Below are 21759 nucleotides of genomic sequence, written 5' to 3'. Positions count from 1 at the left end.
CATGGTAGTTTCCATTGACCTGCATGCACCACATCCTTAGTTTATGTGAGCAGAGTTTTACTCTCAATCTGCTAGTAAATCTGTGCAGAAGTGCATGGACTCAGTACTTAAACTTGTTCATTAGGTTGGACACTTTCATTTACTCTTAATGCTTGTATTTATGTTGAAACTGACAAGTTCACTTCGTCATTGTTCTACTTAAGGATTGCTTCATGCTTGGCATACTCACAATCACTGGTTCTACTTCATGTGATGATACAAAAATGAAATATTCTGTGTGAACTTGCATCTTTTCAGCATCTGATATCAGGGTTTCAGTATGGCAACACTACCTGTTTGCAACTTTATATTTCAGTCTGAATTATGTTTCTTAAGGATTCATCAATGAGCTCATTTGGGAAATACTGTACATTTGCTATGTCATACTTTGTTCCCTTGTAAACTTTGCTGATTCTTTCAGTCTGAACTCTTCTCAGTGTTGATAGGAGTGCAGTCCAAAGATGTGCAGGTTAGGTGAATGAGCCATGCCAAATTGTCCATCATGTTTTGGGGATGTGTAGGTTAGGTGCATTAGTCGTGGGGGGTAAATGTTGAGTAATATGATAGGGGAATAGGTCTGGGTGGATTACGCTTTGGAGGCTCAGTGTGGACTTGTTGGGCTGAAGGGCCTGTTTCCACACTGTAGGGATTCTTCTATGGATTCTTCTTCTACGAAGTGGCAAACCTTTCTGCCAATCCCATATAGTTATAGGTTTCCATTTTGCTGGCGGGATGAAATAATTTTCTCAGCTGTAAGTACTCCGCTTACTTCTAGTTTTCCCAACTAAGTTATGCTTTATTTTTAAAATGCTTTCCCCTCTCACGTAAGGAGCTTTCAATTTCCGTTATCTCTCGCACACATCATCAACACCCAATGTAAGTTGATGTGATCAAGCTGAATAGAGTTCCTAGCTCTCACACCCTGTTAGACATCTCTCACCAGATCTGAAATGGGAGGCTTTTTTTGGCATCAATTGTTGAATCTTCCTTGTTCGTTCATGCCCTAGAATGTAGGTCCCTAAATGCTCAGCTCCTTCAGCTGCTAACTTTCTGCTCAGGCAACCTTCTGAAGGATATAACTGAATAATTTTCTGATCTTCATGACTGCTAGCATTTTGCATGCTGCAGCTAAATAGAGTCTGTATTGCTTGCCATCATATTGCAAAATGAATATTCACCACAGCTTATCATGATGTAAGATCCATCTGGTAGATTTGCTGTGAACATTATTTTTCCTGATAGGGTTCTACACAGCCTGTTTAACCTAGTATCATAGAGGGAAAAAAACACCAGGTAGTCTGTTAAGAAGAAACTTTTGCCTTAAACATGATGTAGTTTACTGCATGATAGCAACTAGATGCAAGTTACAGTGGTATAATAGATATTGTCACTGAGAGGACGAGGGAGATCTCAATGTTAGGTTTTATTCCTTTGAGATACAAAGCTATCTTGCCCCTGTCCTCCAGCAAACTGAGTCCATTGGAGAACACCATATTTGGCAGTGCTTAATGCACTCCTCAACATTAACACCTTTCAGATTCCCTAACAGGGGATTGCCTAATCTCAGCAGGGCCTCTTCGTCACAGTCATTTGGGAGCTTGGACATTAATGGTCAGATGTCCATATGACTACAGTCTAGGGAGTTCACCATGGTCAGTCTGTATGTCCAATGTGTTCAGTTTGGAGGCTGGTGGTAAATAAGTCCAGAAGCTGCACACAGGTCAGACAGGGGTCTGATCATTCATTGATTGGGGCTGTCCATTCATTTTGGTCAGTGCAGTGGGCCACGGCCAGTGAAAGTCAAGACAAGGTATCAGGGGACACAGATGTATTAGGAAAACATGGAGAACTTACTTTGGAGGGTATGAGGCAAGTTAGAATGCAGAATTGACAAAAATTGAGAAGGGAAGAAATTAGATATGTAAGTTGGGGAGACAATAGTGCATTTGAGGGCCTGGGATTCTTTGGGAAGGAGAATTATGAATGAACACTACCATCAGGACCTCATTGGAGGACCTTGCAGCACAACGGGGAGCAGACTAAACTGATGGACCAAGCTGCAGGGGGTCGTGTTGATAGTTTAAAATGTAATTCCAGGTGGTGTGTGAGAACATGTGGAGGATCAGTACTGATGGTTTGGTCAGGGAGTGTCAGAAAGGAAGCGACCTGGAGGTGCAGGGAGAGCCAGCCTTGACGACCAGGCTGAGCCTGAAACTTACTGTGCCAAGGACAATTTGTGTTGCTTTCCAGATTCCAATGATTCATTAATGCACTCTGGAAATGGAAAACGACTGCAAACACACCCAAATTGAATGGGATCAGTGTTTTTCAAGATAGAAGCAGAGGTAATCACAAATAACTTTAAAAGTGCAACTTGACTGGGGGTATGGAATTGATTCCTTCTCACCCTGAATTATAAGAATTCATCAAATGCTGTTTTATGCAAGGATGCTGTTTTTGGGGGATGCAGGCCTGGGAGGAGAAGATGTTAGTACTCATACAATATTAACAATTGTGTGTCCTGTGTCTCTGTGACATGACTGTGCTGTATTCCTCAGAATAAAGACCCACATCAACGTTTCCTATAGATGTCATTCTATGGCCCTCCGTATCAGAGTGCTGCATGGAGCCGTATGCCAAACTGTCCTGTGAGCATGACACAAATGTCACCTGTTCATGGTCCTAAGGACCTATTGTGTTTCTTTTGTACCTCTGAGGTTCATTACAAGTGTGACTGATGGATCCAGCCACAGCAGGGATTATGGTGTGACAGAGACGAAGAGAGATAATGGAGCATCAGATGCTCCAGGACCAGCAACAACTTACAGCATCTGTCAGGCAACCTCACCATGAAGAGATTGCAGCTGAAGGTTCCCTCAAATGTGCAGGAGGTACAGCAGGGACAGAGTCTATTGTCCTTTAGGTCCTTACCTCCAGTTGAACAAGGTATTATGTTGGCACAGACTGAGGATGCCCTGGGATGCTCTGCTGTGACCTGAATGTATGTGTGACCATCCCAACTCAGTAGCCATTAAGATGACACTAAAGCTTTAAGCAACAGGCTCCTTCCAAGGAAACAGCATTGTGGGATCTCTCAGTCATGTTACATTGTCCAGATCATATCTCAGCAGATTTTATCAATAGAAAATCTTTATATTCCATCAGTGTGCATGTCATCTGTGATCATTAGTTTCACATCTGCAGCAGGTACCCTTGGGAGCTGACGTGATGCCTATCTCTTAGGGAAGGATTCCCTGCTTCATTACAAGGGTTGGATACATCATAAGGATGGGGACTGTGAATCAAGGGCTACTCTCTGTGACCATGGCTAATGACAGTATTACAGAAACCCTGACTGGGTTGGTGCAATCTATTCTTCAACTAAGGCCATGGTGGAGCAGAGCAAAGACCTCTGAAGAAAGAAGAATCTGATATTTGAATTGGCCTGGAGGTGTGACCTTACAATACCTTCTGGACAGATAATGCAGTCTAATCCCTGCATCTTGTGCTCTTCATAACTGGTGCAGGCAAAGAGAGGGTGTGATGGAGGTTGAAGAGCTGGGGGAAAGAGGTAGGAGGAGGAAATGAGAACTTTGAGCAGGAGGAATATAACCTTGAGCCTGATGGAACATTACAGCATCAGACACTACAAGCCAGACAGAACTTCTTTGACACTTGATTTTAATAGATGATGAAGGCAGGCTTATGCCCGAAACGTTGACTCTCCTCCTCGGATGCTACCTGAGCTGCTGTGCTTTTCCAGCACACCCTTTTCAACTCTGACTCTTGAGCATCTGCAGTCCTCACTTTCTTTCAGTAGGTGAGAGTTGGGTGCATTGATTATTCAGCATATGTAAAATTGTTGCTGCTCCAAAAGCAAACAGTCCTTTGTTTCTGTTCCAAGAAATATTTGTAGCTTCTGTATATCTGTTTATTGTTCACTTCTACTGTCGCAGAATTAAGGTGAAAGTTTTTTTTTAAAAGCTTCCCTTTATGTATTGAACCCACATTGAACAATGTTAAGTCGCTAGACAGCAATGGACACAATGGACAGAGTAGCACTGACTTTGAGAGATGGGATTTAGCTAAGGACAGGTAAGCTTTGATCCTAAACAATGTGAGATTGTGCAGGCAGGTGTTAGTGGTGCCATCTATGTGCCTGAGAAGCAAGGGTTTGTGCTTGCTCTCCCTCTACGTGCATGACGAAAGGTATCTCTGGACTGTCCCAGACCTTGACTGGGGCACCTGGCTGGGCATTAAACATGGTGCTGGGAGATCCTGGCAGTGGCAAGTACTTCCATTTACAGCAAATAGGAGAATTTGATGAGAATTTGCTGCAAAGATAAGGAGGCACGTTTGGAACCAATCGTGCAAGAAGACCCAGTACGACTTGTAAAGAGAAACTCTTCATAATATTCACCAAAAATTATACTTCATCGAATTCTGATCAGATTCAATCCCATGTTTTCCTCCACCTTAATACACACAACAGAGAATTACGTATCAAACTTAACATTAAACATCTTTCCACCACTTTTGAACTCAAGCACTGAATAATAATACAGTGAGGAAAATGTAATGATGCATTATGAACCTTCACCATAATGCTGTTCCATGTCCTTCTGTTCCACAAAATCAAATTTGCTTTAAGAGTTTGCAGGAAAGCCTGCAATCAAGAGCAATATGGAAAACCAATGCCACAGTGATTAATACAACCTGGAGATATGGCCAGCTTAAGACAGGACTTTCTCTAGCTAATGCAATTTTTAAAAAACGCATACTAATTTAGCAGTGGAAGGATGCTTTTTGGAATGGAGAGTTGTGACTATCGGTGTTCCTCAGGAATCAGTGCTGGGATCTCTGTTCATGGTGTACGTAAATGATTTGGAGAAAAATGTAGCTGTCTAATTAGTAAGTTTGCAGATGATACAAAGATTGGTGGAGTTGTGGATATTGAGGAGGATTGTCGGAGGATTCAGTAGCATATAGATCAGTTGAAGCATGGACAGAAAAATGGTAGATGGAGTTTAATCCAGACAAGTATTAGATGATGTATTTTGAAAGGTCAAGTACAGATGGAAATTACACAGTGAAAGGCAGAACCCTTAGTAATTTTGATATGCAAAGGTATCTGGCTATGCAGGTCCACAGATTACACAAGGTGAATGTGCAGATTAGCTAAAGGAGTGAAAAAAGCTTATGGCATGCTTGCCTTTATTGGAAGCGGCATTGAGTATCGGGATAGGCAAGTTTTGCTGCAACTTTGTGGAACTTCAGTTTGGTCACACTTTGAATATTATGTACATTTCTGGTCACCACACTACCAGAAGGATGTGGGTGCTCTGGAAGTGGTCCAGAAAAGGTTTACCAGGATGTTGCCTGGTTTGGGGGATTTTAGCAATGAAGAAAGGTTGGATAGATGGGTTTGTTTTCACTGGAATGCAGGGGTGATGTTGAGGGACGAACTGATGGAAATTCAGAAGATTGTGAATAGCATGATAGAATGGGGCTTTTTCCTCGGGTGAAGGGATCCATTACTAGAGGACACAGGTTCAAGGTGTTGCGGGGTGGGGGGAGGACAGTTTAAAAGAAATGTGCGAGGCAAAGTTTTTCACACAAAGGGTGATGAGTGCCTGGAACATACTGCCAGAGGAAGTGGTGGAAATAGACACAATAGCGGCATTCAAGAGACACTTGGACGAATACGTGAATAGGAAGGGAATAGATGGATACAGATCCTGTAAATGAAGACAGTTTTAGTATGGAAGGGCAAAATGCGTCAGCACAGGCTTGGAGGCCTGAAGAACCTGTTTCTGTGCTGCATTATTCTTTGTTCTTTATTGATACTCCATTTGTACTGGACGTAATTTTGTATCAAAATTCCATGATCAATCGTGCTGGTTTAGTTAATTTTGAGTGAATTGCACCCTAAAGGCTAATCTAACCAAACAAAAAGTTTAGGAGCAACTTTTTGATCATTTTATGATTCAATGAGATTATGAAGGAAAAAGAAGCAGATGAAAAGTAGAGAGAAGCTGGAGGCATTGCAAGGTGGTGTAAATAGAGTTGGGAAAAACATGGTGAACAAACTAGCCTCCTCATGCTGTCAAATCCAGGTTGGCCCACTGGAGGTGAAACTGCAGGTCAACACAAATGCAAATATCATCCTGACCTCTGCTTTGGAACTTTGAGAACATGTGTTATGAAAGAGTATGATTACCCCACTGAAGTGGTGCATGCGTACCCCCTCTCACCCGCCTGCCCCACCCCCCCATCTCTACCCTCCCCTCTATTCCCAGCACAGTTGAGCTATAGAGGTGAGAAGCTTTAAGGCTTTAATTGGGATAATATTTGAGTGATGGCTTGCTGCTGGTAGCAGAATTTGAATGGTTCCATTTCCCAATCCCTTGTATCCCAACAACAGATAGGCATACAACTGAGGATGTTCCAGGGCTACCCTGGGATCCCCAAATCTCTGAAAGTTCCTGAAGAACCTTCTAAGATGACAGCAGGTTTCCAAAATGTTCTTTCATGTAGTTTGAATGATACTGGCTATGCCAGCAAAGGTAATTCATCCCTCATTAACATTGAGAAGGCTTTTTAGATCATATTAGATTCCCTACAGTGTGGAAACAGGCCCTTCAGCCCAACAAGTCCACACCGACCCTCCGCAGAGTAACCCACCCAGACCCATTTCCCTCTGACTAATGCACCTAACACTATGAGCAATTTAGCATGATCAATTCACCTGACCTACACATCTTTGGACTGTGGAAGGAAACCGGAGCACCCGGAGGAAACCCACACAGACACAGAAAGAATGTGCAAACTCCACACAGACAGTCGCTCGTGGCTGGAATTGAACCTGGGACCCTGGTGCTGTGAGGCAGCAGTGCTAACCACTGTGCCACCCCAGATGCAATTTTCATTCTGGCCTGGAAGTCAATCCTTAAAAATGTGTTGCTGGAAAAGCGCAGCAGGTCAGGCAGCATCAAAGGAACAGGAGAATCGACGTTTCGGGCATAAGCCCTTCTCCTGTTCCTTTGATGCTGCCTGACCTGCTGCGCTTTTCCAGCAACACATTTTTAAGCTCTGATCTCCAGCATCTGCGGTCCTCGCTTTCTCCTGGAAGTCAATCCTCTCAAGTGACAGCAATATTTCTTTTTGTTCTTGGATGATTCCTTCCTCCAAATTCTGCTCATCTCACTCCCCCTTCTCAGATTGTCACATTTCCGTGTATTTCCTTTAGACTTGCTTAATGGTTTCACACAGACAGTTATTCTCCAGTCAGTCTCAAAGATCATTTCAAAAATGAGATAGATACCTCCAATTGAGAAGGGCAAGCAGGTAGAATTACTAACCGATCAGGCCTAATAATACATTTTCCTTCAGATTAGAACCCAGTTTCTACACTGGGAACTCCGTCTTGACTGTAAAAATTTCGGCTTCAGAAACAAAGTGAAAGATAAACGTTTGCAATCTTCAATAAATTGGGCTCCAATTGTTTTGGCTAGGAACCTGGAAAGCACACCAAATAAATACACTTTGTCTAAAAGCAATTTAGTTATAATGCCTATATTATGTTAACTCACTTTTCAAGGAAACAGAGATACAGTAATGCATTCGAACAGTGTCCTTGCATTCCTGCATTCTAACTGAATCTGGTGAAGGCATTGTAATAAAGCTTGTCTCTCAAGGAAGGTTAAACTTCTAAAAATGTCCTGAACTAGTCTGGGTGCATTTTCCAGTTGATTTGAGTCCACAAAGCAGAAGTCCACTTAAATTAGTGAAGTTTCTGATTTAGGTTATTTTCAGAAAGGCCCCGGCCCAAAAATAGCCCGTTCTGAAAATTCTGTTATGCTTCTAGCTGGGCTGCACCATTAATATTTGTAGTGTGGTTATCTTTTAGTTTTCTGACAAACTCTTTTGTGTTGTACATGTTTCCACCCTGGATACAATCACCATTTTAGACATCTCACAGTTCATAGATGTGGTTGAATGTTTTTTAGTTCAGGACACTCCCCAAAGAATCAGTGTTTCATTTAGAGAGGGTTTAATGGCAGAAGAATTGCTCGATAAAACACAGTTCTTTGATTAATTTACTTTAGTTTTCCAGCTAAACATGTTTATCCAGGGTATTTTAAGCAATATTATAGGTACTCAGGAGCTGATGGTAATCTTAAAAGCAACACTTGGCTGGAGCGCTCATCTGCAACAATTGTTAGTGGTTTCCATAAGAATTAAGTTGAGCACCTAGGGAACAAATGTGGTCATTAAGTGCATCTGTTGACAGAAATTATTCTGCATAAGTAAGCTGCTAGTAGATGAACGAGTCTGCTGAGGATCATATGGACCTATGAAATGTTTGACTCTTCTGTGTATTACAAAAGTGCAGTTTATAGCCATGGTAACAAGGGAAGCCATCCATTCTGAATTATTAAAGATTGAAAACTCAGATTAAATGGGCATGACAACTATCACCAAAGGTAAAAAAAATCTGCAATTTTATGTGTCAGGATTTACCTGCTGAAAGTCTCTGCCATTGACCAAATCACGGTATTCAGGCTGTTGGAAGGTTAATACCAGGAGATTCACTGAATACATAAGCAATGATGACCCTTGATCCAGCTTGCTGGTGGGTCTGCCTGTACGTGAACAACAGCTGCACCAGTACATGCCAGTGCATTGAAGTGTCTGCCAGGATTGCTTGCATGCAATGTTCTATCACATGGTGTAGCACCACTGTATTGGATTCTCATAGTGACATTAAATCACAGCAGTCACCAAGGAGTGGTAATCACTGGGCACTCAGTCCTTCATCTGTGGACCTTTGGTGTCATCATTGCTGGTAGCTACCTCAGCCTGCTTCTGTTTCAGCTCTGGGTTTTGACGTCACTTCCAGCTTGCTAAGCATCTGGGAGATATGAAGACAGGATACCAAAGTGTCACCTGTGTTCCACTCATTGCTTGCTCACTATCCCCAGTTTTGAGTCCTATGAATTGGCAGAGAAAAGGCGAAGTACATTATGGTTCTTCACAGGATGATATGCTATATTGTCCCTCTGTCAATGCTTCTTTAGAGTCATAGTCATGCAGCATGGAAACAGATACTTTGGTCAAACTGGTCCATGGCTGACCACAAACCCAAACTAAACTAGTCCCACTTGCCTGTGTTTGGTCCATTTCCCTCCAAATGCCAGCTTTACAGGACTGTCCTGACAGTACCAGATAATGGTCATTTTGCAGTCTTCAGCCAAATTCTATTGTGACTGAGTCTCTTCTCAGGACACTGCAGAGGTTGTCTGACCCTCCACCTCCAGCCAGATCCTATGTGACAACTCCTTCCAATCTCCAAGATCACTTGGAAGTTCAGGCCAGGGAGAGTCCACTTGACTTTATCAAGGAGTCCTTCAACATGTGAGGACTGTCCAAACACATCAGTCACCTGACCAAGCCTCCTGGGTCAAAGGGCTTGATGCTGGGCAAGCTCCCTCCACTAGAGCTGCAGAACCTGGGAATACACTGAGTGGTATTGGGAGAGAAAGAGAAAAGATAACCTTTCAAGAGCACTTTGGTGGCATGGAGTGATATTGTACTGTATATCGATACTCATGCTTCCATCTATATTAATGATTTGGAAAAACATCTGTTTGTTTGACTCTTTCTGTTTAGTCTCAGATGTAACAATATCAACATGATGCCTAATATTATATCTTTATATAGTTTGGTATTGATGTTGAGAGTTGAAAAATGTGACACTGGAAAAGCACAGTAGGTCAGGCAGCATCTAAGGAGCAGGAGAGCAATTTAAAATGAAAGTCAGTGAACTAAAAATAATTGAATGTTCTAGAATGCTACCATCTCTTTTCCACTTACTTCACCCGGTCCCTTCAACTGCAATTAATTTGGATTTTGTTTGTAGGAATTAGGTCATATCATAATTTCATAACTGAGAGGTTCAAGCAAGTAAACAGCTTTTCAACCTTTCATTGTGTAAAAGCTTTGCAGGTTGATTTTGTGTCTTTACATATACAGTTACATAATCATAGAGGCCAACAGCACAGAAAAGCACCTTTCAGCCCATCAAGTCTATGCCAATCAAAAACAATCATTCTCATTCCATTTTCAGCATATTCCTGACGAGGGGCTTATGCCCAAAATGTCGATTTTCCTGCTCCTCGGATGCTGCCTGACCTGCTGTGCTTTTTCAGCGCCACATTTTTTTGACTCTGAACTCCAACATCTGCAGTCCTCACTTTCTCCTATCTATGTTGAGAGCTAGTTGCAGTGTGTGCAAGCAAGTGGAACCAGGTGTATATGGTGCAATGGCCTCTGCTTGCACTGTTGTTCCTCATCCTCAAATATTCCTATCCTTTCCTAAGCTGTGTCCAAAAGTGCTACTGTGAATGAAGAGGTCAGCAGTGTCTGGAACAGGGAAATGTACAATTCACAAGAAGCCAATGTATGAGAATTGTCCGAGATTAGGGCCCCTGCAGACCTGCATCCTGTTCAGTGCATGAGTCTCTATGTAATTTTGTGCCATCTGAAGGGCCTTGTGTTGGTGGGCCTTGCATCCCCTCTCTCACAGACAATTTCCTGCTTGGTGTGGCTGTAGCTATTTTCTTTCCTGTTCCGTACTTTTGATTTTTGCCAATCCAAAGGAAGGCAACAGTGAGCGATTTTTGGCCAATGGCTTCCAGCCTGTGGCTCAATGGGTCAGTGAGGACCCAAACATTCCGATCCACTTTCTGATAAACCATCTTGTGAATTCCATAGGCCCAGCACCACTCCAGGTGCCCAGCAACCTGTCTGTGTGCATATGTCCACCATTCCAGCCTATTCCCTGCTGTATACTGCCCACCCCCACCACCCCAAAAACCGAGATGCTCCTGACCATTGACAATCCCCCACCCCCACCCCAACTCCTTCATATACCTGTTTGCATACATGCTTTACCATGTTCCTCCCAACAAATATAGTTGAACCCCCTTCCCACCACACAATTGCCATCCACCTTTCCTCCCAATCTGCAGACTCCACTCCCCACAAATAAGTCCTCAAGGTAGCAGACCCCCTTGTCCTCCCAATTGCCTTATTTCCTGATTTCTGTGAACTGACCTCACAGATGACGCTTGAGTGATCTAACCAGACAGGCCTTGATTGATGCCTGTATATGTCCCCACACGAAAACCCTTTCATTGAATAAGAAGAACAGTGAACCTCGACACTCATGTTTCGACAGTAAGCACTCAAAGAAGAAAGAACACATAAATGAAAAGGACAGCTTTGTCTTTGTGATGACAAATGTATTTTTCAATTGAAGTGATTCATATCATAAAGCAATTCCAATAAAGCTAAATTAGGTCACTTTCAAAAACTTGAAATAACTTAAATTGTCATCCCTAATTGGTTGTGATATTTTATATAAAAGCATTGCAACTTCAACTGCTCAGTTTAGGTTTGAAATAAAAGTCAGTGAACTTCAAAGAATCTAATGTTTTAGAATGCTATCACCTCTCTCTTTCATTTACTTTACCAGATCCCTTCAACTGGAATTCATTTGGATTTTTTTCAGAAATTAGATCATAGCATATCATTTCATAACTGAGAGGTTCAAGCAAGTAAACATTTTTTCAACCTTCCATTGTGTAAAAGCTTTTCAGGTTGATTTTGTGTCTTTACATATACAGTTACATAATCATAGAGTCCGACAGCATAGAAAAGCATCTTTCAGCCCATCAAGTCTATGCCAATCAAAAACAAGCACTGAATCATTCTCATTCCATTTTCCAGTACATGACCTTGTGTATGCCTTGGAATTAGTAGTGCACATTGAAATACTACTTAAGTGTTATGCAGATCTCTTCCTCTACCGCCCTTAACAGTCAGTGAGTTCAGATTCCCCCACTCTCTGGGTGAAATAAGTTTTCTCACAACTCCTTTAAACCTCCTGCCCTTTACATTAAATCTATGCCTCCTGGTCATTGATCCCTCCACCAAGGGGAAATGTTCCTTCCTGTCTGTCCTATCTACATCCCACATAATTTCATAGATGTACATCATGCACCCTCTCAATTTCCTCTGCTCCGATGAAAGCAAATCCAGTATATACAACCTCTGCACAACTAAAACTCTCCAGCCTAGGCAATATCCTGGTAATGCCTTCTCCAGTGCAATCAAATCCCCCTGTGGGTATATTTGCTAAGCTGGCAAGTTGATTTGCAGACAGTTCGTCCCCTGTCTAAGTGACATCCTCAGTGCTTTGGAGCCTCCTGTGAAATGCTGCTGTACTGTGCCTTCTGGAATATTTTTGGTTCTGTTCCTGCTGCTTCCATTTGCCAGTTCTGGTTGTTCATTCGAGTGCCCAGTATATTGGGTCTCGGGTCCATGTGTTTGTTGATGGAGTCTGTGGATGAGTGTCATGCTTTTAGAAATTCTCTGGTTGTCCTCTGTTTATCTTGTCCTATGATCTGCCCTCCCCACTGACCTATCATAATCACGCCCCAACCTACATCTACCTATCTGGATTAGTGGTGCTGGAAGAGCACAGCAGTTCAGGCAGCATCCAAGTAGCTTCGAAATCGACGTTTCGGGCAAAAGCCCTTCATCAGGAATAAAGGCAGTGAGTCTGAAGCATGGAGAGATAAGCTAGAGGAGGGTGGGGGTGGGGAGAAAGTAGCATAGAGGGCAGAGGAAATGACCTGGGAGTTGCAGTGGGAGAGGGACTCCCTGAGATTCTTGTAGAGAGAGGAGGAAAACTTCTTCAAGGCAGAATCCTCTTGCCTCTCCTGCTCCTCGGATGCTGCCTGACCTGCTGTGCTTTTCCAGCTACACACATTTTGACTCTGATTTTCCACTTTCTCCTTGTCCTATGATTGTTGTGTTGTCCCAGTCAGATTTGTCATCCTTGTTGTCTGTGTGTATGGCTACTGGGGACAGCTGCTCATAGCGTTTAATAGCTAGTTGGTGTTCGTGGATGCGGATTGCTAGTTGTCTGCCTGTTTGTCCTGTATTTCATGCAGTCTTTGCATGGAATCTTGTAAACTATGTTTGTCTTGCACATGATGGGTATTGGGTCTTTTGTCCTGGTGAGTTGTTGTCTGAGCGTGGCTGTCACTTTAAGGGCTATCATGAATCCCAGTGGTCAGAGAAGCCTGGCTGTCAGTTCTGAGATCATTTTCATACAAGTTACTGTGTTGGGTCGTGGCATGTCCTCGTCACATTGTTTGCCTGGTAGGCATCTGCGGATGAAGTTGCAGGGATGTCCGTTCTTGGTGAAGACTCTGTAGAGGTGTTCTTCCCTTCGCAGGTCGGGAGTGCTGCAGTGAGTTGTAGTCATTTTGAACAGGGTCCTAATGCAGCTTCTCAAATGCATTCTCTCAAACATACCCACAACGACAGCAATGCAAAATCTTGACTCCCCCTTTAATGTGAATTCCACATTATGTATCTTTCTACATTGTCTCACTTTACAAATTCACCATTTAGTACATTAAATGCTCACAGCATCTGCCAATATAAGGAATGGAGTTTCAAGTATGTTTTCTTTGTATAAATAAACTAAAAAATACAGAAAGCAGGATTTCTAACTGCCCCTTTGCTGTGGCCTGGTGTCATGCTACATACAAGGAGAATCACTAAATCCCTGCAGTGTGGAAGCAGGCCATTCAGTTCATCAAGTCCACACTGACCCTTCAAAGAGCATTTCACTCAAGTCAGCCCTCCTAGCTCTGTATTCCCAATGGCTAATCCGCCTAACCTAAATATCCCTGGACACAATAGGACAATTTAGCATGGCCAATGCACCTAACCCTTTAAACTCTGGAAGGAAACCGGAGCACCGGAAGAAACCCATGTAGACACAGGAAGAATGTACAAACTCCGCACAGACAGTCACCCAAGGCTGGAATTTAACCTGGGTCCCTAGCATTGTTACCAGCAATGAGCTACCATGACACCCCGAGGGATAGAATGCTTTAGAATAAAGTAAGTTTGTAAGTTATGACTAGAATAAATTATCCTTGAGAGCAGTAATATTTTCAAAGTCTCGCTGCTCCTTTAATGGAATTGAGGAACTGCAGACTAGTCCTGAGCTTCAATGACCATTAGTTCATGTGTTACACATTTCAGAGATGATATGCAATAGCCCTCCACTTGAGTCAAGAAGGGTGCCAGTAAAAATCACAATAGTCACTTATCCCTGGGATCCCATTTTTGTCATGTATTTTCTCAAACTAATCTGTTCCTATGAACAAATTACCAGGAAATTAACAAGAAAGTGAAATCTTAATTTAAAAATCACAGCTGAAGCCTAAGTGAGCTAGAACAGTATCAGCTTCCCAGTTCGAAAGAACTGTAACCTGGGCAAGAGGAGGAAAGGTAAAGTCGCCGTAGTCTTACCAGACCCTCAGGCTGCTCTCTCATTAGAGAGAGATGACTAGTGGAGTTTAACCTGAGGATCGCCACGCCTCGGTAGAAGGGAAGGTTGAGAAGGAGAGTCCTTTGTGGTAACCTCAGATCATGCAGGAATTGAACCCAGGCTGTTGCTGTCACTTTGCATCACAAACCAGCTGTCCAGCCAAGTGATCCCAACAGACTCCCTACTTATGTTCCTGCTGTGTGCACACAGCCTCTCCAAGGTTGTGCACATGGGGATGAGCATGCTGGCTGTGTCATTGGTTTCAGGTTCTGGCAGGCAGTGTCATGCACAGCCTTGGAAGCTCATATAGCTGAAAAGAAAATGGATGCAACCACACTAATATGCCTTCAACAGGCCATCTTTTCTCTAATCTCTTTCACTACTCATACATCTTGGTGTAGTTGTAGGTTATGCAGCAGGGGTGAAGGGACCCCACTCAGCATTAAGCCCGTTGGCGCTGGAGGCTTGCTGTGGTAACTCCAGGGTCATTTGTATCTAGGCAGCCTTGATGGACTGATAGTGCTGATAGGGTCAAAGGGAGGGGCAAGCAATGTGAATGTGGGGGTCCAACCACCGCTGGAGTACCCTGAGAGGAGACTCGTGAGGGGCCTATGTGTGGTTCTTCACTCTGTTGGTACTGCCTGTCTCCTTGTGAAGAAGGTGCACATGGAGTATATGCCAGGCTTCTTCTCTCCCTCTTGCCATGCTATCAGTCCTGAGGATCAATGTCTGGGGAAATGGAGTACATGTCTGTGTGTGTATCTAACAGATCCTGAAATGATTGTGTTTTTGAGCCATTGCTTCCTAAATACCTGTTTGCTATTTATTTACCACCTTGTACATTTGGATAGAGTCCCTGGTTGTTTTTCATGAACTATTTGATGACACTGAAGGTTAATTCAGCTAGCTCCCTTGCCAGTTCAATGAGTGATTTTGAAGTTTTGGTAAGCTTTTCCTTTGAGCCCTATGCAGTGGTAGTTCGTGATGACTTTACAATATGACCACCAATAGCTCTGTCCAGTGCTATAAGGCCATCTTTTGGAGCAAATTTGAATACATTTTACATTGAATCAAAGTTAAATTTGAGCTTAACATTCATTAAAACACATCGATATCGAAGGCCTAGTTTTTCATATGAGGATAAAAATCAAAGGCATATCAAAGGGTTCATTCATCATGGTCAATCCAATAATCCTCAAGTCCACTTTTCCCCATAATTCTTAATTATCTTGGTGATTAAAAAATTTTCTTTCTCAGCCTTGAATACTCTTAATTACCCCTCATCAATATCTTAACTGAGTCAACCCTTTATTCTGAGCTTATGTCCTTTGACCCTAGATTCTCCCACAAGGGGGAAACAACCTCTCTGCATTTACCATGTCAAGCCCCTTAAGAATCTTGTATGTTTAACAATGACATAACCTTGTTTGTTCATGCATTCTCAGATACAGTTTGTAATGTTTGTCTCACTGGTCATCATGAACTCTTCATTATAAGTTAGTGGAGCCACCAACACATGTATTTCCCCTTTCAGGCTGAGGAAGAGAGAGACGATATGGAACGGGTAAAACTTGACAACAAGCGGATTCTCTTCAATTTACTTCCAGCACATGTTGCACAACATTTTTTGTTGTCCAATCCACGAAATATGGTGAGAGAAACCTGAGTATTAAAATCATCTTGCTACTTCAACAAATGATTGTTCTTTGAAATGTCAGCAAGGTTTTGATCGCACTGTACATAACAGATCCACAATATTGACTGAGTTTTGTTTAACTGAACAGTGGTAATTCCCTATTTGATTAAGGATTTATTTCTTATTTTGAATTGATTTTTAAATAAAAATCAAGAAAAATGCACATGGCAATGAAATTACTTTTGTCGCAGCATGTTGAGCTATGAACAGGAAATATTCAGTTTATTTTGTTCTGCCTTATCTAAAACCCATTGAATATATTAGATTCAAGGAGAGAGAGAGCTTATCGAAATAAAATACCAAATTACTTTATTAAACATGAATCATTTCCAAGAAGACTGATTCTAAGAATTTGTAACTTAAATTAAGACCTATGCAGGGATTAGTCATTAGCTTTGCCTATTTCTTACATAGAATCTTTGTGCTTTCTGACGATTTGCTATTTTTAGCAATGTAATCCCCAGAGTACCAGCTAGAGGGCCAAGTTTCAATATCAGCTTTGATACAGTTGTTAACCCTCTCATGAGTGAGTTTTTTTATCCACCTCTTGAATATGCAGCCATGTCTGTCATTTTACTGCTGTCACTTTGTTTAGAGTTTCAAAAAATTAAATAACACAATAATTATTTTTGTGGACATATATTTATGTCTGGAATGCAATAAAATATAAAATTTTGATTTAAAATATATAACCTTTTGTATTAACATTTAATGGTCACAAATGGACCTGAAGTCTTCAAGAGCAAGTAAACCCTGAAATTAGTTCGAGACAGAAATGAAGAGAAAAAGTAATGTTTGCTGATGATGCAAAGCTAGTTGGGAATGCAGACTGTGAAGTGGACACAGAGTTTTAGAGACATAGAGATGGGTTAAGCAAGTCGGTAACAAGACGGCGGACAGAGTGCAACATGAGAGAGTGAGGCTTTCCACTTTGGTTGCAAGAATAGAAAAACAGAATATTTTTTCGGTGATATGAAACTTTTCAATGCCAATGTTCTGAGGGTACCTGTTTGTACTGAATAAAGGAAGATAACGTGGCATACAGGTAAAATAAGCAATTCGAATGGCAAATGATATGGTGGTATTTATTAAGATGATTGGAGTGCAAAAACAAAGAATTGCTACAATTGCACAGAGCTTGGGTGAAAGTGTCTGTTTGGTCTCCCTATTTAAGGAAGACCCACTGGTATTGGTGAAACAAAGGTTCACAAGTTTACTTCCTGGGATGAGAAGGTTATTCTTAAATAAGAATCTGATTAAATCAGGTCCATATTCCTCAAAGTTTAGAAGAATGAGAGTTGATCTCATTGAAATATACAAAATTTTGAAGGATCTTGATATGGTAAATAATGGGACGGTGTTTCTCCTGGATGGAGAATGTAAAACAAAAGGTCACAGTTCCAAGATAAAGGCCCAATAACTGAGGAATGAAATGAGAAGGAAGGTGTTCTCTCAAAGACTTGTGAATCTTTCAAATTCTCTATCCCAGAGGGTTATGAATAACTCAACATTGAACGTGTTTAAGGTTTGAAAGCCATTTTTGTTTTGGCCTTTTTGGAAATCACGTGATGTGGGAGCATGCAAGAAAGTGAAGTTGATGCCAAAGATCAGCCATGATTGTCCTGAATGGCTGTGCAAGTTTGATGCACCATATGATCTCCTGCACATGTTATAATGTATTCACTTTTAACACAGAGTCATGGAGATGTACAGCATGGAAACAGACCCTTCAGTTCAACTCATCCATGCCAACCAGATATCCTAACCTCATCTAGTCCTATTTTCCAGCACTTGGCCCACATCTCTCTCAACCCTTCCAATTCATATACCCATCCAGATGCCTTTTAGATGTTATAATTTTACCAGCCTCCATCATTTCCTCTGGCAGCTCATTCCATACACATATCATCCTCCTCGTGAACAAGTTGTCCCTTAGGTCCCTTTTATATTTTTCCCCCCTCACCCTAAACCTATGCCCTCTATTTCTGGACTCCCCCACCAAATACATTCTGGCTGTCATCTGTTAAATCCAGTTCTTAAAGTGGCTATCAATTTTGTTGCAAATTATCTCCTCATAGTCTGACTGGCCTGTAGCTAGTGGGTTTATATTTCTTCCATTTTTCTTTTGAATGGGGATATAACATCTGTACAGTACAGAAGGAATGATCAATACTTGGTGAGGGTTGACAGTTATTATAATTGAAGAAATGATATGATTTCAGATTTAGTTCATCCTAGATCAAGAAATATTAAACCATTTAAGATTCTGCATTGATATTGAAGTACTACTGTAACTGTGAGTACCTCTAATGGAGCAGTGCAGTAACTACAATGCTATTATCCCTCTTCCAGTTACATCGATATACTTTGAATTAACCACATATGAAACAGCACAGTCGTATTACATTCAACTGTCTACAGCAATACAGAAAAAAAGTCCAAGGCCTTGAACTGCATGTAGCAGAGTTCTTGATTGTTAGATATAATTCCTCTCTCTGACAATCCTATTTTATTTTTGTAAATATATTTGCACATACCAATGATCCAGATGATCCACCATTAAAATTGACTAATTATTGTGCATGCTGAATTATTTTGGCATACCTAATATTAAGCCAGTTTTTAAAAACAATTTACTAAGTTTGAAACTTTATTTTTCTTTCACAGTGTACATCTGATAGTTCTTTTTTAACTTTTAGATATTTCACAAAATTGGATTAAATATATTTGAGAGATAGCTCTGCTTTTGTGCATGCACTGAGATGTCAGCAAGAGCAAACTGTTTTATCCTTGGCATATTCTCAAGAGGACACATATGTTATCTCTTTTTCAAAAATACATTTGATCTAATGTTAAACTTAATATCTGTGTGTTTTTCATTGCAGGATCTCTACTACCAGTCATATTCACAAGTGGGTGTGATGTTTGCCTCAATTCCCAATTTTAATGACTTTTATATTGAGCTTGATGGTAATAACATGGGAGTTGAATGCTTGCGCCTCTTGAATGAAATAATAGCTGACTTCGATGAGGTACATTTAGTTCTATATTAACCTTTTCTATTTGATAAAAGTATAAATTTATAACATATATGAACAGAACTCTTAATTAGTAACTCTCAAAATGTATTTCCATTTTTTTGTGTAAAAGTTAATGGACAAGGAATGCTATAAGGATATAGAGAAAATCAAAACAATTGGCAGCACTTACATGGGAGCAGTTGGACTTGTACCCACAACTGGAACAAAGGTGAGTAATCATGGTATTTTTGGTTTATTAGTTAATGATCAATAATTATCTTCAAGCACACATCACAAAAAAACAGTCAAATAGTTACATGTCTTTATCCTGAAAATTTAAAGATCAACCAAAAATACCCAGGAGCGATGGAGAGAAGTAATGCACAGATACAAACCGATCCCGAATGAGTTTTTCAATGCAATTACATAGCAAATTGGATTTGGCTTTCCTGTTAGACTTTGATTCTCTCATTGCTGTGCTTGCAGTTATAGACAACAAAAAACCATAGATGCTGGAATGCAAAGTAGACAAGCAGGAGGCTGAAGAACACAGCAAGCCAGGCAGCATCAGGAGGCAGAGTAGTTGATGTTTCAGATCTCATTCTTCTTCAGCAATTTCTGAAGAAGGGTTATACCAAAATGTTGACTTCTCCACTTCCTGGTGCTTGCAGCTATGCCATGTAAATCCCCTCAGGTTCATAGGCAAAATTAACTTAGTAATTATGAGTAAAGCAAAGGATTCTGTATGTGCATCCTGTTAATGAATGGTTTATCATTGCACTTCATTTTGATTTAAGTTTGAGCTTTCGAAATGCAAGTTGTTTTGAGTGGAGACTGTCCTTCCAGGTTTGGGTACTGTTATATTCTGCTAATAGTTTCTACTAAGGAGTTGTCTTGTATGGTGGAACTGTTGTTATTGCTATGTTGGAAAGCATCATTTGTATGAGTATAGATAACATACATCAACAAAAGTATAATTCAGAATGCAACACTGCATAGATATGAAAGGCCTTGGTCATCTATTCTAGAACTATTATGCAAAGGAAGACAGAAACCAAAATGCTGGAAACACAAAGTGATTCTGACAACATCCACGAAGAAGATACAGGCTGACCTCTTACTAGTGTAATTTTTTTTCAGAACAAGACAATTTAACAAATGAACTGCTTTTGTAAAGTAGAAGAAACAGTGGGGCGTGGGGGGAGGTGGACGATGGTTGGGTTGAAGAAGGAAATACAGTGACAAGACATTGGAGAGATTAAATGAAATAACTAATGAAACGCTGAGTTACCAGCATTCGTTAAGTAACCCAACTGATTTATGCTTGGAGCTCCTTTAGACACCATGGATTCTCTACCTAGCAGATTCTCTGCAGTTCATTCTATTTTTCCCACTATACCTTATTTGTGGTCATTTTCTGTTTTTTTTGCCATTGGCAAAATTAATCTGTGTTACATTCTATTCCTGAGGAAGGATTCCACATCCTGAGCATTTCTGCCATTTTCTGTTTTTGTTTCATTTGGCCATCATCTTCAGTAAGTTACTTCCCAATGGTGAAAACCAGTAAAACCAGGAAATGAAGTCCACAGGAGAAGTCAGATCAGTATGTGTCATTTGCTGGTTTTACTGGTTTTTCTTCAGAGTTCATGCTCATGTTATGTAGGAAGAATTTTCCTTCATGGCAACACACATGCATGTTGCGATGAAAAAGAAATTTTAAAGTCTTGAAAAATAATGCCAGAAGCAGATACAACAATTTATTAAAATTGAATGCAATTTCTTTTTCTCTGGGTATCTCATGTTAGTAACCGGGCAGTTCCCTTTATTCTTCAATGACCAGTTCCAGCAAGATATGAATTTGTAAGAATTGAGTCTTACTAAAGAAAAACCTATGAGTCAGATGAGTGCAATTCTGCTTCCTTAGGTAGCAACAATAAATGGCCAGTTGAAATAATATTCAGTAGTTTATATTGTACAAGTGTCACACATTTTATTATACCCCAAATATATTTTGTTCCATGTGATCTGACTTGAGTATTTGACAGATGTTGTCATGGAGTGAATCTTTAAAAAAAAAATCTGTAAAATCATTGACTACTTAGTTTTAAATTGGGTGGTGGACTCTGATTAGAAATGCTAATTTTTGTGATTAGTCCATTTTTTGGTTACTAATTAAACTGCACCAAATTACATATTTACTAATATTTTAAAAGTTTATTTTGAAGCAATGCCTTTTAACATCATCTTAAATGCCTTGGTCCTTGGCAAATGGTACATTTTGGTGACATGTGAATGAGATTGAATGGACATTTGGGGGGAAAATCTTTGGAAAATCAGTGCCCATTTTTTAAACACAATTTGCAATTTTTTCCCCAATTGGAAACTGTACATAAAGGATTTCCACCTGATTGTAGTTTTACAATTTTGAGAAAATAGTAAATGTCTTCCATCAATGTTAAATTAGTACTGAGTGCAAATGCCAATTTTGTGGATTGGTCCTTTTGAATTAAATGACAGATACCCGAAATAGTGGAGATACCTACATTGATATTTCAAGCAAATTACTAAGTTTCTTATGTGTACCA

At 40.7% G+C, this 21759-nt stretch overlaps 1 protein-coding gene across 3 annotated transcripts in view; it reads left to right on the top strand.

The window, feature by feature from the left end:
* The window catches only part of LOC140480588 (adenylate cyclase type 1-like), a 289915-nt gene that overhangs the window by 238294 nt on the left and 29862 nt on the right, over positions 1–21759 (top strand). For all 3 annotated transcript variants that reach the window (XM_072575640.1, XM_072575642.1, XM_072575643.1), the window contains 3 exons: positions 15993–16109; positions 19040–19186; positions 19305–19403. In XM_072575640.1, coding sequence (XP_072431741.1) covers positions 15993–16109; positions 19040–19186; positions 19305–19403 — 363 coding nt within the window. The remainder of the gene's footprint in view (positions 1–15992; positions 16110–19039; positions 19187–19304; positions 19404–21759) is intronic.

This window comes from Chiloscyllium punctatum, chromosome 8 (assembly GCF_047496795.1).
Source record: "Chiloscyllium punctatum isolate Juve2018m chromosome 8, sChiPun1.3, whole genome shotgun sequence".
NCBI lineage: Eukaryota > Metazoa > Chordata > Chondrichthyes > Orectolobiformes > Hemiscylliidae > Chiloscyllium > Chiloscyllium punctatum.
This window is presented reverse-complemented; position numbering and strand designations above follow the sequence as displayed.